Source organism: Macrosteles quadrilineatus, unplaced genomic scaffold, assembly GCF_028750875.1.
Source record: "Macrosteles quadrilineatus isolate MER2022 unplaced genomic scaffold, UCM_ALF_1.0 Scaffold_9__3_contigs__length_116548681, whole genome shotgun sequence".
Lineage (NCBI taxonomy): Eukaryota > Metazoa > Arthropoda > Insecta > Hemiptera > Cicadellidae > Macrosteles > Macrosteles quadrilineatus.
This window is the reverse complement of record NW_026542602.1, coordinates 17680991-17696167: the sequence shown is the minus strand read 5'-3', so window position 1 is coordinate 17696167 and position 15177 is coordinate 17680991. Positions and strand designations below refer to the sequence as shown.

Below are 15177 nucleotides of genomic sequence, written 5' to 3'. Positions count from 1 at the left end.
CAACTTGTCCTGTAAATATGTCAGAAAATAAGGGGGTTGCTGTGCAAAAGGTGGGGTAGTTTTGATTTTTGGATATGTTGATAGTATTGGGCCCATAACATAAAATCTAAGTTTTTCTCCTCGAGGTACCATGGCGCGTCACAAGGCAACTTATAAAAAAAAAATGAACATTGATTTTTCACTCTATCTCTGAAATGGTTGGTTTTACTGAAAATATTACATAATTAAATTAAAGGAGGATTAATTTGTGACAGTTTAAGCCCAACACCAGTATGTAGCGTAAACAATGGCCGAAATACAGACCTTCAAAATAAATTAACTGAATCAATTTAGTCCAAGCAACTAAAAATACCCCCGCCGCAGCAAACCTGCCGACTAAGCAATTTCCACTTGTCTGAATTGATTTTCAATTAAATCTATTTAAATAACATTAGGTTTAATGAGTACCTAGGTTTGCTGCTACAAGGAAACTAATAAAGTGTATTTTATACTAAAATATTAATAGCTTAGTATAAAATAAATAAATTTGCCAAGTTTGATCAAAATACATCCATAAACAAGCAACCTACGCCATTTTACGCTCTTAAAGCTCTTTAAAAAGGCCTAAAGAGAAATAGGGAAATTTTGTGTTTTGAGGGTCAAAAATAAGAAAACCCAATTTTTACCCCATAAAACCCCTGTCCCATGGTCCGATTATGCTGGTTCGCGAACTCATTCAAGTTTATCCCGCCTTACACCTTTAACCAAATTTCATAAAAATCTGACAAAAATTACTCAATTCACAGACATGTGTATATATATATATACAGGGTGTTTTTAAAAGAATGCCAGGATTTCAAACGGTCGTTGCTCGGGAACTATTTAAGATAATTAAACTATTTGAATGTCAAATTGAAGGGAAAAGAATAAAGTTTTTTCTCATTCTTTCATACAATTCGATTGATTAAAATTCAAATTTTAATCAATCTTATATGAGCGTAAAACTGGCAATGTCCGTACGCGTAGGGCGATCGGCAGGTTTATCTGATGTCTTAACTGAATCTTTTTCGGCACAAAGACTCTATATTTTATAGATAACATCATAAAGTGACCAATTTAGGTTCGTTAAACTGAAGACTTCGTCGGGCAATCGATTTTTTCGGGCTTCTTATGCAGAATTGTTGATTTCTTCGACTATGTCATCGCTTTTTTTTAGCCGGCCAGCTGAATGTCTTTTCAAAACATTTCGGTGCCACGAAACTCATTAAACCAACTTTAAGTTTCTTTATCATCAAGTAGATTTAAATTTAGTTTAATTTAGCAATGGGTATAAACTCTGCGCCTTCTGTTGCGCCGTAAATGTCGTACTGGCCACTGGCATCAGGCGTATGAGTCACAATAGCGGCCCATCACCCCGCACCTGTTTTACGCATACCAAGGTCAAAGTTTCCTCCCTTGCTACACGGGAAACAAAACTTAGTTATTTTAGCTTCAATTTGACGTATAAAACGTTTAGTTACCTTGAATAGTATCCAAGCAACTACCATTTAAAATCCCGGCATTCTTTTAAAAACACCCTGTATTTAAATATAATATAAATTTGAACGAATGGTGATTTTGGCCTCTGGGGACATAAAAATAAAAAAGTAAATCCGTCCCGGACATAGGCCTTACCGTGCCACTTACGGTAATAGCTACTTCCCTATAGGGAAATTTGCTAAAAAAAAACAGACACAGAGATCGTTTAAAAAATGCAAGAAAACGTGTTATGGTTTCTTTTGTAGTGTTGGGTGTGAAGTGTTACATACTAAAGTTGGCCAAAATCGGTCTACGGGAAACCCCCTAAAAACAGGATTAAAAATGGCGATATGTTTTGGGTGGTTAGTACTTCATTTCGATAGGGAATGTGTTTTTGGCCGCCATCTTGGATCCGCCATATTTGTTATAAATATTTTTTTTTTTATATAAAAATGTCTTATTAGCAAGCGCTCTTCAGTACAAACTGTTTTACAGGATGACTCTTGTCAATTTACTAACGCTAACTTAAAACTAAAATGACCAAAACAATAGCTATTTGTGTAACTAGTGGGTAAAGTGGCACTTTGCTGCACACAAGAGCAATCGGCGAGTGCGGAATGATCTCGAGTGCAGCAAAGGCCTTTTGCACTCGTGTTACACATTATATTTTTCCAACAGTCACTATAAACAGGGTGTCTACCAAACCGGGAAATCCGGGAATTGTACTTAAATTTTTACTGGCCATGAAATGTACGGGAATTGTCCTTAAATGCCAGACTATGTCCTTAAATTTTTAATGGGCCATAATTTTATTGATCGCTATTTGGTTAGGAGCACATAAAAGGTTTATCAGATGTTTGTTTACATTTTCATAATTTATTACTAGAGTAATTATGCAATAAAAATCCCATTAGCAATCTCAAACCCATTAATATTTTATCACGACAATCAAGTGTCAAGTCAAGTACTTCCAAGAACGAGACGTAGGAATTGGCTAACTCAGGAACTCGCTAACTCGGTCGTGTGTCGGAACTGGCTAACTCTGGAACTGGCTAACCGTCTCAGACAGGAATTGGCTAACTCCGGAACCCGCTAACTCGATTATGTCACGCGGCGGAATTCGTTAACTCTGGAAGTCGCTAACCCGGCCGCGCCCACTGCACGGAGCTTTGCCAACCTTGTACGACGAAATAATTGTATTTCAAAATGTCAGTGTCAATAAAGATACAGTAAATGTTATTGTTTTTTTGTTATCAATTCCACTTTTAACAGCTACCTAGCCCAAAGTAATTAAAAAGCAATTAAAGAAATCATTAATAATTTTTTTTTTCATTTTACTGTACAACGGCCAATTAAATGTTTATGATTTCGATCTTAAATATAAATGCCAGTATTATAGGAAAAAATAGAATATGAAAAATTATTGATTATCCAGTAGTACCAATTAAACTTCCATGAAATTAAGCTATAATACACGCAAGTTCTCAAACACGGAAAACAAATTTCATCGTGATGTCGTAATAAACCAAAACCACTTTCATAACTAATTCATAAATTTAAAATTAAAGGTTCGTCGTTGAATCGTCCAACATCCGTGAAAAAATATGACATAGGCTACGTTTCATAACAATTTATAGAATAGCTGTAAATCTAGGCCTAATAGTTTAAACCAACGCATTGTAGGCCTACTAGTAAAAGCTAGTTGCCTAATTATTTCAAAAATTTGTTGAATTATTGAGTAATAATGTTACATGTTTTAATAACAGTTTTTAGATGATAAACCTAAGCCCCACTAGTAAATAATAGAAGAATATATAATATTCTTATATTAAAACGTGACAGGCTTATTTTATTTCACGATTCTTAATCGACGACTTGACGGATATTCCTGATTTTAGTGTTAAGTTTCCTTTATATTACTTTTACAATCGAAATATACTATATCAAGCCATTGCTCGGTTCCTTGTTCCCCGGTATTGAGCTACGCAATAGACAATAGCTTTGTTGTTGGATAAGATCGGCTAATTTTAGCTATGGCCACCATTCATCAAAATGATAGCAAACAAGAACGCCTGGGTCCATTTAGAACCATAAAAACTCCAGACTTTTCAAAAGTAATGAAAGACGTAAAATTAATATTAATCAAACAAAATTAAGATGATGACCCGTTCTACACTAATAGCCTACGATAACAGAAATTTACAAATTGTATTTTTGCATAGACTATTTTTTAATATAATCCATCAATACATTACCACTTTATAATGTACTGATTAATACTAATTTATATTCAATAGCTCTATTTAATAATATATTTAACACTACTAAAATGTATTTCTGTAATGACGTTTAACGTGTAAATTTTATCGGGAAGTTAATCCTCAAAATTCAAGGTCCTTAAAGTCTACGGCAATTACTGGAGCTTTTTTACAATGTCTAATTGTTGGTTGCCTCGAATAGGATAGACTATTACATTACTGCTTCAATTTTGGTTAATAGATCATATGTTTCCTAACACCATAATGTAACAACATTTAAATTAACTAGCTGTTACCCACGGGCTTCAACCCGTTTGACTTCATTAGTATTAATAAAACTATTGATTGGTTAAGTTAAGCTGAAATAAACAAAACAGATTACAGCATTACAAACAATAACATACAAATAAGAACAGCTGAGGTATTTTTAACATAAGGTATATGGAAAGTTCCCTTTGGGAAGCAATTATGACCTTAAAGGGCAATTTATGAAGAAATGGACAATTTTGCGCAAGGTTTCTCGTCATGACGAACATTTTAAGTATATGGTTTATGGGGGTGTGACTTATAGTTTTCTCAAAAGTTCATGGGTACTTTTGGCTGTATATATAGATTTTCTTGGCTAAAGTAAAGACGCAATATTGTAATAGAGTGTTAACGTTTTAGATTTTCGTTATTCATTAATGTACCTAGGTATATCATGTGCCTGCTATACAAAAATATCGAAACTATTTTATTTGTTTACTAATACTATGATTCGGAATTATTTTGGTAATAAATACAGAAATATTACGAAGAACCAAACTATTGTTAACACTCGCACGACAGATATAATATAGGCCTTTAAAGAAACAAATATTATAACCTATCAAGGACAAGTTTTCATAACTTGTAAAAGATCCAAATTAAATGTACAGTACTATCTTTTTGCATCCCAATAAACTACTATTTAAGTAAGAAGACAATAGATAAAACATACTCCCTTATATTAGTACATTTCTCATCCTTATAGATCTGCTGAAGACAATTTTATTGTTAGTTCTGTCCGGTGCAATGTCTGTAAAGGTCGTGTTTTGTTTACAATTTGTTTCTTGTTTTCAGTCATTTAAAACCTCGTTTAACTAAATAAAACGTTCTAATCATAACTAATAACACGTCCCCTAGTTATATAACCAAACAGTAGAGAACAAATCATGAAATCAACTATAAAATAATAGAATAGAAACACAATTTCGACGACACTAGCGATCAGTGTCACCGGACATGAACTAGACGCGAAAAACGAGCTTCAAAATGTACAATGGGATGTAATGTTTACTTGTGTTGGTTAGTCTATGGTAAGACTATAATGCATTTTCCACCCTAATAGTATTCATAAGAATTATATTAAACATACTTTCGAATATATATTTATTTTATCGACTACTTTGCTCTTACTCCTAATTATTCGTAGGATACGATATTATGGTACCGATACGATCGTAGGTACTACACTTTCGGCAACACTGGCCAACAATCTTCGTGCTTGGCTCCCATTGGACGTCGCGAGAGGCTTCTGATTGGGAGTTAGCGAGTTCCGCCGAGGGACCGAGTTAGCGACTTCCGTACGAGGACGGAATTCGCTAACCCGGCTCTAGAGCGGGTTAGCGGGTTCCGGAGTTAGCCAATTCCGAAACCGAACAAGTTAGCGAGTTCCTCTCATCGACCAAATTTGAAGATAGGGCGTTTAACATGGGGTTAGCGAGTTCCAGAGTTAGCCAATTCCGCGGACCCCCAAGAACTGTTGACTCAGCAGCTAGCTCATAAAAGTTGTATCACTTTTATTCCTTTACAACTTCTTTTTTATTACTAGGGTAATTATTATTAGATCCAAACCTATTTTGTGAAAATAATAGCTTTATAATGGCTGTTAAATTCCACTTCTCAATTTGGGCCAGTGCCTAGTGCCATAAAACTGTTTATGGTTTCATATTAAACATGTAAATAATATACAGTCTTATTTTGTAAGTTAACCCCTTTTTTATGGACATTTTATCTTTCAATTGACAAAACCACAAGCATTGTTGTTTGCATTAATGTTTTATCACTATGTAGGCCTGTTTGGTTTCAAATTATGTCATTGCATTTTCTGTATCTTTGTCTTATATTGTTGGCTATTCAGGTTTCAATGTTTTTTGTTTCCCATATATTTATTTATTGAGTTATGCTTTAAGCAATCAAAATCTTGTGTGAACTAGAATGATGATAGTAACTTTGCTGCTATTATAACCTCATTGTTTGTTACTCAGTTTATAGTTATAGTTTGCCCTCCTAAATAATTAGGTTTAGGCCTGGGTATTTTGATTCTTGAAAGAGCTGTAAAATATATTAAGAAAATGTAATTGAGCCTAAGATAAACAACTCATGATTGCTATGTGTCGATATTAACTTTGCAAATGAAAATACAATAATCTTACTCTGTGCTTATTGCTTATTAATAGCCGCTTACCATACCTTGATTTTTTATTAAGAATTGAGTAACAATATGCATTAAAGATTTTTTTCAAAAGTTGTCGAGAACCTAACATTGTGCCAGGGCGAATCATGCCAAATTAATCGGCCTGGATCGGATAAGCTATGTTATGAAGTTTACATGACCGATGGAGATATTTGTCGCTATCGCAGGAGACAATGATTGCGTTTCTCTGTTACACTATAAAAGCTTTACCTAAAGTATACTATGGTATTTATGGTAGGTATTTATGGTAAGTATTTATGGTAGGCCTATGTTTGTTTGCTTTCAATAAATTTCTATTTTGAAATTTTTAACTCTTACCTATTATTATTTACTTTTCTCTCTGGTACAACTACAGTGAATAACAAGATTAATACAGTTTGACAAATCAGGAAAATTATTTGGTAGGCCTAATGACACCGACAAAGGTTACGGCAAATTGTCCTTAAATGTACGGGAATTGTCCATGAATTTTTTTATCCAGAATGTAGTAGACACCCTGTATAAAGCATATAAATAATTTGTCTTTCAAACACTATACAACACGTTTTTAGGTTCAGCTGGCAACACAAATAGGTGCCCTAGAGAAAGTAGTACCCGGTCCGTATCACTCCGCTATTTTTCCTCAGCAAGAAATGTGCTCCACGTTTTGAGAATATAGTTCCGTGTGTTTTTGTAATTTGAAGTGGTTTCCGCGCCTAAAAAATGCTTTAAAGGTATTTTCTTCTTTATTAAGATCGTAGGAATGTTTAAAAAACGTTTAAAAGAAAAGTCCAGAAAGTTCAGAAATACCAAACCTTTAAACACGAAATGACAGGTTAAATCATAGTTATAATAGTCAATCAGCTGCTCATAGTATTATTATCTTTAAGTGTTGCCAACCTATTTCCAAGCGTACACGGATTACGTGCATAATAGAACCACCCGGTTTTGTGTTGTTTCGTTGGAATCCTGATGTGCGGCAAAGTATAAACCGTACGACAAAGTATAAACCGTACGGCAAAGTATAAATATGCAGCAATTAGCAGCTTTCTGTACTATAAACAGTACAAGGAAGCCAACTTTGTCTGGTGACTGTAGGAAAAATACAGATCAACCACTTTTGATAGCTATCTACAACTGTCAGAGAACACTTGAGGAGAGAGGAGAAACACTCTGTCCCTGTGGAGGAGAGAGGAGAGGGTAGAATTTCCTTTATTAATTAGTTGCTGTGATATATTGATTTACATTGACACTACTGTTGTTCAGTAACCTGGGCCAGATTGTGGGTCTCTTGGACTCCCCACATCTGGAGGTGAGGATGGCTGCTGGTGAAGTGATAGCACTCATGTTGGAGCGAGGCAGACAGTATGACGACGACTACGAGTGGGAGGCCAGCGAACAGCTGATTGACAAACTGCGTCAGCTGGCCACCGACTCGCACAAGTACCGTGCCAAGAAGGACCGCAAGACTCAGCGAAGCAGCTTTCGTGACATACTAAAATATGTTGAGGTACTGCCATTGGGGCTAGTGTGTTTAATTTAACATGCTTACAAATTCAAGCTGTTCACTGTTTTGTGAAATGTCCTGCAAAAATGTGATAACTTCAAGCATTATCTATTTTGTCAAGACATTGCTGTGACATTTTGTAAGCGCCTCAATTTTTGTATAGTTTTTGAAAGAGGTATAATGTTATGTTACCAACACAGTATATGGTCGGATTCAACTTTTGACTTAAAACTTAGAAGCAGTCATCCCATGTTTATGGACCAGTTGTATAGTTGTTACTGAAAGAGTACCTCTCTTAGAGCTTGCTACTATTGATTGAGTTTCTATTTTCTCTAGTATTACGTACTATAATAGTTGATAAGGACCTGAAAATGATGTAGTAGTTGTCCTTTAACTTTTACAAATAATTTGGTATATTAGCAAGGAAACTGTATCTTACGTCAGAACTCGTATCTGAATGGCTCAGTTTAACTGATATTCTTTTTCATTCCAAAACTGGCCTTGAACATGGAAAGAAAATGATCACAAAGTGGTGTATTTAGGAGTCAAAGATTCTATATTATTCATTACAACCCTGAATAAAAAATAAAAAAAATCTTCAACATAGATCTCTTTTCATCCCTTAACTCTACCTTCTTAGTTGTAGGTCTTAATCTTGTATTCATGACATAGTTTCTGGAAATACAATATGTTTTACACAAAATTACCAAACTCGCTTCGAACTTAAATCATTACCCATCATCATCTTCACAGTTATTAATCATTTCTCATAATCCATTGTAGTTTCGGTAATTATGGTGACGTTTAAAAAGTTCAATTCCACTTTTGTGTGTATTCAATTATTTGATCATGCCTAAAATATTTCGTCAGAATTTTTTTGACCATACTAATTTTTTAAAGTTTGCTTTGAAGGAAAGTAAACACTTTTATTAACATTATTGTTTTACAGGATGACATGCCGCCCAACATCCAAGTGAGGTTTGGCCAGGAGACACTGGCCCTGGATTCATGGTGCAAAAAGAAACAATATGATGCATTTTGTCAGGTATTGCTATTCTTTTTATGTAACATATTGCAAAAGACCTATCAGCCACCTCGTTCCCTTCTATCCCTGAGTGTCGAGGAAACCAACAGTGTTACCGTGTTGCGGCTGCCCAGGTCGCATACTGCAGCGAGGCAGTCCCAAACCACCTTGGAATTGAACTCGCAGTAGTCAAGCGCTTTGAGTGAAGCCTCGCTGTCTGTAAAAATGGGTGTCAAAACCAAATCTCAAAACCATCAAAACTTCAGTAAAATTTCGGTTTCGAGATTCGATAGGTGAGTTTCGAGATTCAACAGTTTCGAAATAGGAAGTTTTAGCACTTATATTTTTGAAAATGATGACTTTTTTGTAGGGATGGACGGGTCCCGAAATTTCGGGAATTTTTCGGGAAAAAAATATTCCCGATTATCGGGACGGGATTACATTTGACTCGGGAATTTTTCGGGACGGGATTTGGTCCGATCGTCGGCGATTTTTCCGCTTCGCGAGTGCCGATAACGCCGTTATTGCGAGCGATAGGTCCGCGAACGCAGGAGACGAAGTCATTTCGACGATTACGCCGTGACCGCGGAGTCCTACCGACGACCGCGCCGTGACCGCGAGTCATACCGACGATCGCGCCGTGACCGCGGAGTCCTACCGACGATCGCGCCGTGACCGCGGAGTCCTACCGACGATCGCGCCGTGACCGCGGAGTCCTACCGACGATCGCGCCGTGACCGCGGAGTCCTACCGACGATCGCGCCGTGACCGCGAGTCATACCGACGATCGAGCCGTGTTCGCGAGTCATACCGACGATAACCCCGTGACCGCGAGTCATACCGACGATTGCGCCGTGACCGCGAGTCATGACGACGATCGCGCCGTGACCGTGGAGTCATACCGACGATAACCCCGTGACCGCGAGTCATGACGACGATCGCGCCGTGACCGTGGAGTCATACCGACGATAACCCCGTGACCGCGAAGTCATACCGACGATCGCGCCGTGACCGCGAGTCATGACGACGATCGCGCCATGACCGTTGACCGTGAGTCATACAGACGATCACCCCATGACCCGCGAGTCACAAGTTTCTATAGGTACCTGTAAATTGTTTCCCATTTTTTGGTTTTTATAGATCAGTGCCACAAATGGTAAAAAATTGATTTCGTATGTCTTTTTTGGTAACTGCAATACAGTACTTTCTTTTTATGCACAGAAAAAAATCCCGTCCCGTCCCGTCCCGAAAATCAGGAAGGAAATAAAAATCCCGTCCCGTCCCGTCCCGATCTAAAAATTCAATCCCGTCCATCCCTACTTTTTTGTGTCATTATTATTGTTTGTAACATTGTTTACACACAAGCTGGTAGCAATGAAGCAAACACATCTCCATTGACACTAATGAAACAAGTAATTGTATACTGAGAGGATTGTGTCAAGAAAGAAACACAGTTAAGATAATAGGCTTTTCCGCATCTAAACTTAGGCCTAGGTATTATTTTACTGCGATATTTTTTACTTCATTTATATTTATGATATAGGCTATATGATGTTAAGTGTACAATTCAAATCTAAATAATCTATATATTAATAGGCAAGTATGTTTCTTTAAAACTTTTTTTCTCAGCTCGTGTACATCGCAGGGAAAATCTACGCATATTGTTAGAAAGATATTTTCCTGTAAATGTGCGGAATCCCTTTATAAAGTGAAAAAGATTATAAAGCACAAAAATTAATTTAATGTTAAAAAAAAATTAACATGGGCCTTATGGGTTGCAATGCTGGTGATAAAATAACAATGAAATCTTAAAAAAAAGTGGGGTGAAAATAAAGAAATCTGTACATTACGTTGTATATTTGGTTGAGTTTTCGACTACCGGACAGTCCTCTAGTATAATTAAATTTGTAACAAGGCGGTGATATTTACAGTTCTATTAAAAGTATTTTTAATTTCCCCACCTACAAGGTGCCTAGTCGAAGAATTATTCAAGTATCCTCCTTGGTTTCATTAAATAAATATTATTTAGCCTATTTAAATGCTGTAATTTAGGCAGCCTCAAAATAACAATAATTTGGGATCCAACTGAATATCGATGATAGACTGGAATAGTTGAAAATACAATTAATTTTAACAAAATAGGATTAGGATTTAACCCTCTAGCTGGAATGCGCCCAATATCGAGCGACTTACGCTGCGGCCAAAATGGCAGCGCCCGAGCCGATTTTTGCACAAAAATGAAACTAATTTCACTTAAAATAGTATTTATTCGGTTCAGAAATGAATAATCTGTCGACTGATGTGCGTTTTAACTATTTGGACGCCTTTGGGAAAACTTAAAACTCTATGAAAAACACGCATCATCTGACGACATTGTCATGATGACGCAGTCGCTTATTACGGGCTCCTGTTGTTGCTTATTTCGCGTTGTGTTTGGTTAGTTTCGGTGTTTTGGCGTTACAAGTTTGATTTTTTATTGAAATTTAATATAGCCTACCTTGAAATAATATAACTTGAAATGTAATATATTATTGGTATGTAATATTATAACTTGAGAATTTTATAAATTATTTCTTGTATGAAGTTAGACCTGAATGTTTCGCTTCAAGTATTCAAGTAGGTTGTACAACGAATATGTATATGGTTATGGTAATAAAAACCGTTATATATAACTTTTTTAGGAACAAGGTACATATATTTATTATATATCATTCTTTTCCTTATGAAATTGTGAACAGTTTGTATATTTTGAAAAATTATTTTAATTCCATTGATTTGTGTTATAATACGGAATTAGTGATGGGTCGGTACTGCAGGTTCTAGACAAAAGAACCGGATCCAAGAACTGATGGTGAAAAGTCGGTACCGATAATTCCGAAAAATTACCGATATTGTCGCAATCGCGATGATGACCTTTCCATGGTCGCGGGAGATGATTTTGCCGCGATCGTGGATGTTGATGATGACGATACCACAAACCGGGACACGACGATGACGTCAACATGGCCACAAGAGATGTTCATGATTTTGCCGCAATCGTGGACGACGACGAAGACGTTTCCGTGACCGCTGGAGTTCATGATTTTAACTACACGGCTGCGGGAGATGTTCATGATTTTGCCGCAATCACGGGAGACGATGATGGCGTCTACACGACCGTGAGTGATGTTCATGATGTTGCCGTAATTGTGGAAGATGTTGATGATGTCTACACGGCCGCGGAAGATGTTCATGATCTTGCTACGACCGTTAAAAACAGTGATGATGTTTCAGTAATTTAATTGAGAAATATATTTCGGATTTTGCAGTGATCTCAGAATACGACGATTATCACGAATATTGCTTTGAGTTGGCTGGATTGAAACTATCAGGCTGGCACACCGCTATATATAGTACCTTAAATATGGTAGTTATTTGATGTGATAAGAAGGGTTTACACTTGGAAATTGGCTAGTTCGAATGTTTCATTGCTGCATACATTATTTTACTTGAAAAACACCCTAATAGCCTACCTCACAAATACTTAATAGAAAGACATAAAGACGGGCTGTAATCCCTTAAGTTTTGTACCAACCTAATACTAATGCAAAACACTGTAAAATTGAAATACTGTGTGGATATTTTGTTTTAAAAATAAAAATTAAGTAGCCTTTAAAAAATTGAAATAAGGTACCAATGGTACCGGAACCGAGAACCGATTTTGGCTAAGAACCGGTACCGGTACCAACTTTGGAAAAGTGTTACTGACCTATCTCTGTACGGAATATATATGCATATAAATTTAAAATATTTCCGCTTAGTAAATATACAAAAAATATTTGTAAATTTAAATTTTATATCTAAAACTTATATAATATTATTTCTTGTTTTTTGCTGAAAAAAATTATGTGTAATATGATGTATTTACAAACTTATTTACTGTATAAAAATGTGTTATAAAAAACTAGCTGTTACCCACGGGCTTCCCATTTGACTTCATAAGTATTCATAAAACTGTTGATTGGGTTAAGCTGAAATAAGCAAAACAGAATACAGTAATACAAACAAATAAATAATCACACCTGATTTTAATAAGGTAATGCATTGAAAGAATAACAAACAAATAAAGTACAGCTGAGGTATTCTTAACATTAGGTATATGGAAAGTTCCCTTTAGAAAGGAATTACGACCTTAAAGGGCAATTTATGAAATAATGTTTTGCGCAAGGTTTCTTGTCATGACGAATATTTTAATTTTAAGTATGTGGTTTATGGGGTCCGACTTTTAGTTTTCTCAAAAGTTCATGGGTACTTTGGGATTTATATATGGATGTTGCGCGACCCATAAAAAAACCCTTGCCATCACAGCATAAAAAGACCACACTACAGAGTTTGCCCCATTTCATTCATGTGTGCGGTTGATAGGTGTATGGCTTAGTTTTCTCAAAAGTTTAAATACTTTAAATCCGTCCTAGATTTCTATTGATGGATTTCAAGTTAAATTTTAACCTTAAATTGTTCAATATCAACTATTTGTATTGCAAAATCACATGGTAACTAATACTACGCTACATAATCAACAATTAGGGTTGCTTGTATATAATTTGCCAAAGACAATTTTATAATCATAATCTTTGTTCAGGTTCTTGGCTCAGGGATGAATCTCCATCTGTCAGAAAATGATTTGCTGCGCGAAGTGTTTGAGCTGGGGGAAAAGTTGGTCCACTTGAACCTCGCTGCCCACAAACAGTCCAAGATTGAGAGGGTAATTTCATCCAGTAGTATTTGTTTGATTGACTGCATTTATTCAAAGTATACTCTGTGAAAACTGTTTTAGTAATATTGATTGCTCGAGAATTTATATTTTGTAATATTTATTGCTCATTTTCAGTGAGTTACTTATAGTAGAATACTCCTCTTTGTACCATTGAAAATTAAGGACTGTGATAAATTAAATGGATACAAATATACGTACACAAGACTGGTAGGAATAAATGTTGTTTTTGTGACAGAGTTTATGTAGATTGTTTTGTAGCCAGAATAATATAATGTACCATAATCATATACTCTACAATTGGTCTCCGACAATGTTAATAGCCTGTGTTCTGAAATTGTCTTGCCTGAAATTCCGATCAGATTCCAGATTCTAGAACATTGTGATAACTTGAGATATTTTAACTTTTTGAGGTGGAAAGGAAATGCCTATAAAACACCGAAATCAACATTCTTGCTAAATTAACTCCATAAAACTAACTCACATTTTATTTTTTCAGCATTTGATGAACCAAGCCAACTTCAAGGCACGATGTATAACAAGGGGCAAGAATCGAGACAAGCGTTCTGCGGTCTTTGCCAGCTAGTTATTAATTGATGGGGTTAACAAAGAAATATTTATTCTGTTTTAATTTTTTGATGTATTTTGTTCTATACAAAGTGTACAGTGAAAGTAAAAGTGAAAAAGAACTCGTTAGAGTATTATTTTCTACCTTTATTTGGCTTATGTTTTTTTGGTATCTACCTTTTAGTTCACAACTGGTGAACTAACTTAGTTTGATAATTTAAAATAAATTGACAACTGACATACACACCCCAAGAGTATTTTGATTTGTTGGGGGTTTTTACAATAATAATCATTGCGACTGTTTTAAAGGCTATATATTACACACCATGAGTCAAGAAGCTACTAACTAGCTGGATTTTTAACATGCTGCTTGTAAACTAGCTTAGTGTATTAGCACGGCCGCCTTTAACTAAGGCCGCAGTGTTCTAAGTGGTAACACCGCATGGGATGGTTGACTGGCTACACCACTTGACGCTCACACCAGTCGCACCTCCGAGGATTAAAGCTAGCACGCAAATTATCTATTAATTTAGATGTCTGAAAACACACATATATCTGATAAACATGCAGTACGGAAAAGCCAAAATGCTATCCTAGAATAACTTTTGTAGTAATTTAGAAAGTATTAGACACTTCTGGAATACACAAGGTTCTTGCTGGAAATAGGCATGTTACTCTTGGTGCCGATGAGGGTTCGAATGGTGCTATGGCTTTAGAACCTACTGATATACTTAAGGTTATGTCTAAAACTCATTTCCCTGGTTGTATTGTTACTGAAGTGCAACAGGAGGAGGTGAGTTCTGAGCGGCCAAATCTGGGCCGTCATGCCACCCATTCTATGTGGAGCACTGCTTGCCGCAGATGGGCTGTCAGTTTATTACGTACGACCCTTCAAATCGCCGGGTCCTGATGAGGTAAGGCCTGTTTGCATACAGGAAGGTCTAGACATTATAATTCTCTCACTCTGTAAACTTTTCAGAGCAAGCTTAGCTTTGGGACACATTCCCTCAGGGTGGAGTAATTCTCGTATTGCATTTATTTCTAAACCAGGGAGGGATAGTTACACTGATTCCAAGTCATTCAGACCCATTTCTC

General features: G+C 36.1%; 1 protein-coding gene across 1 annotated transcript in view; it reads left to right on the top strand.

The window, feature by feature from the left end:
• Positions 1-14204, top strand: part of LOC129002942 (interferon-related developmental regulator 2-like) — a 38255-nt gene extending 24051 nt beyond the window's left edge. Inside the window, exons 6-9 of the mRNA XM_054431077.1 lie at positions 7498-7741; positions 8688-8783; positions 13384-13506; positions 14015-14204. Coding sequence (XP_054287052.1) covers positions 7498-7741; positions 8688-8783; positions 13384-13506; positions 14015-14101 — 550 coding nt within the window. The 3' untranslated portion in view covers positions 14102-14204. The remainder of the gene's footprint in view (positions 1-7497; positions 7742-8687; positions 8784-13383; positions 13507-14014) is intronic.
• The last annotated feature ends 973 nt before the right edge of the window (positions 14205-15177 follow it).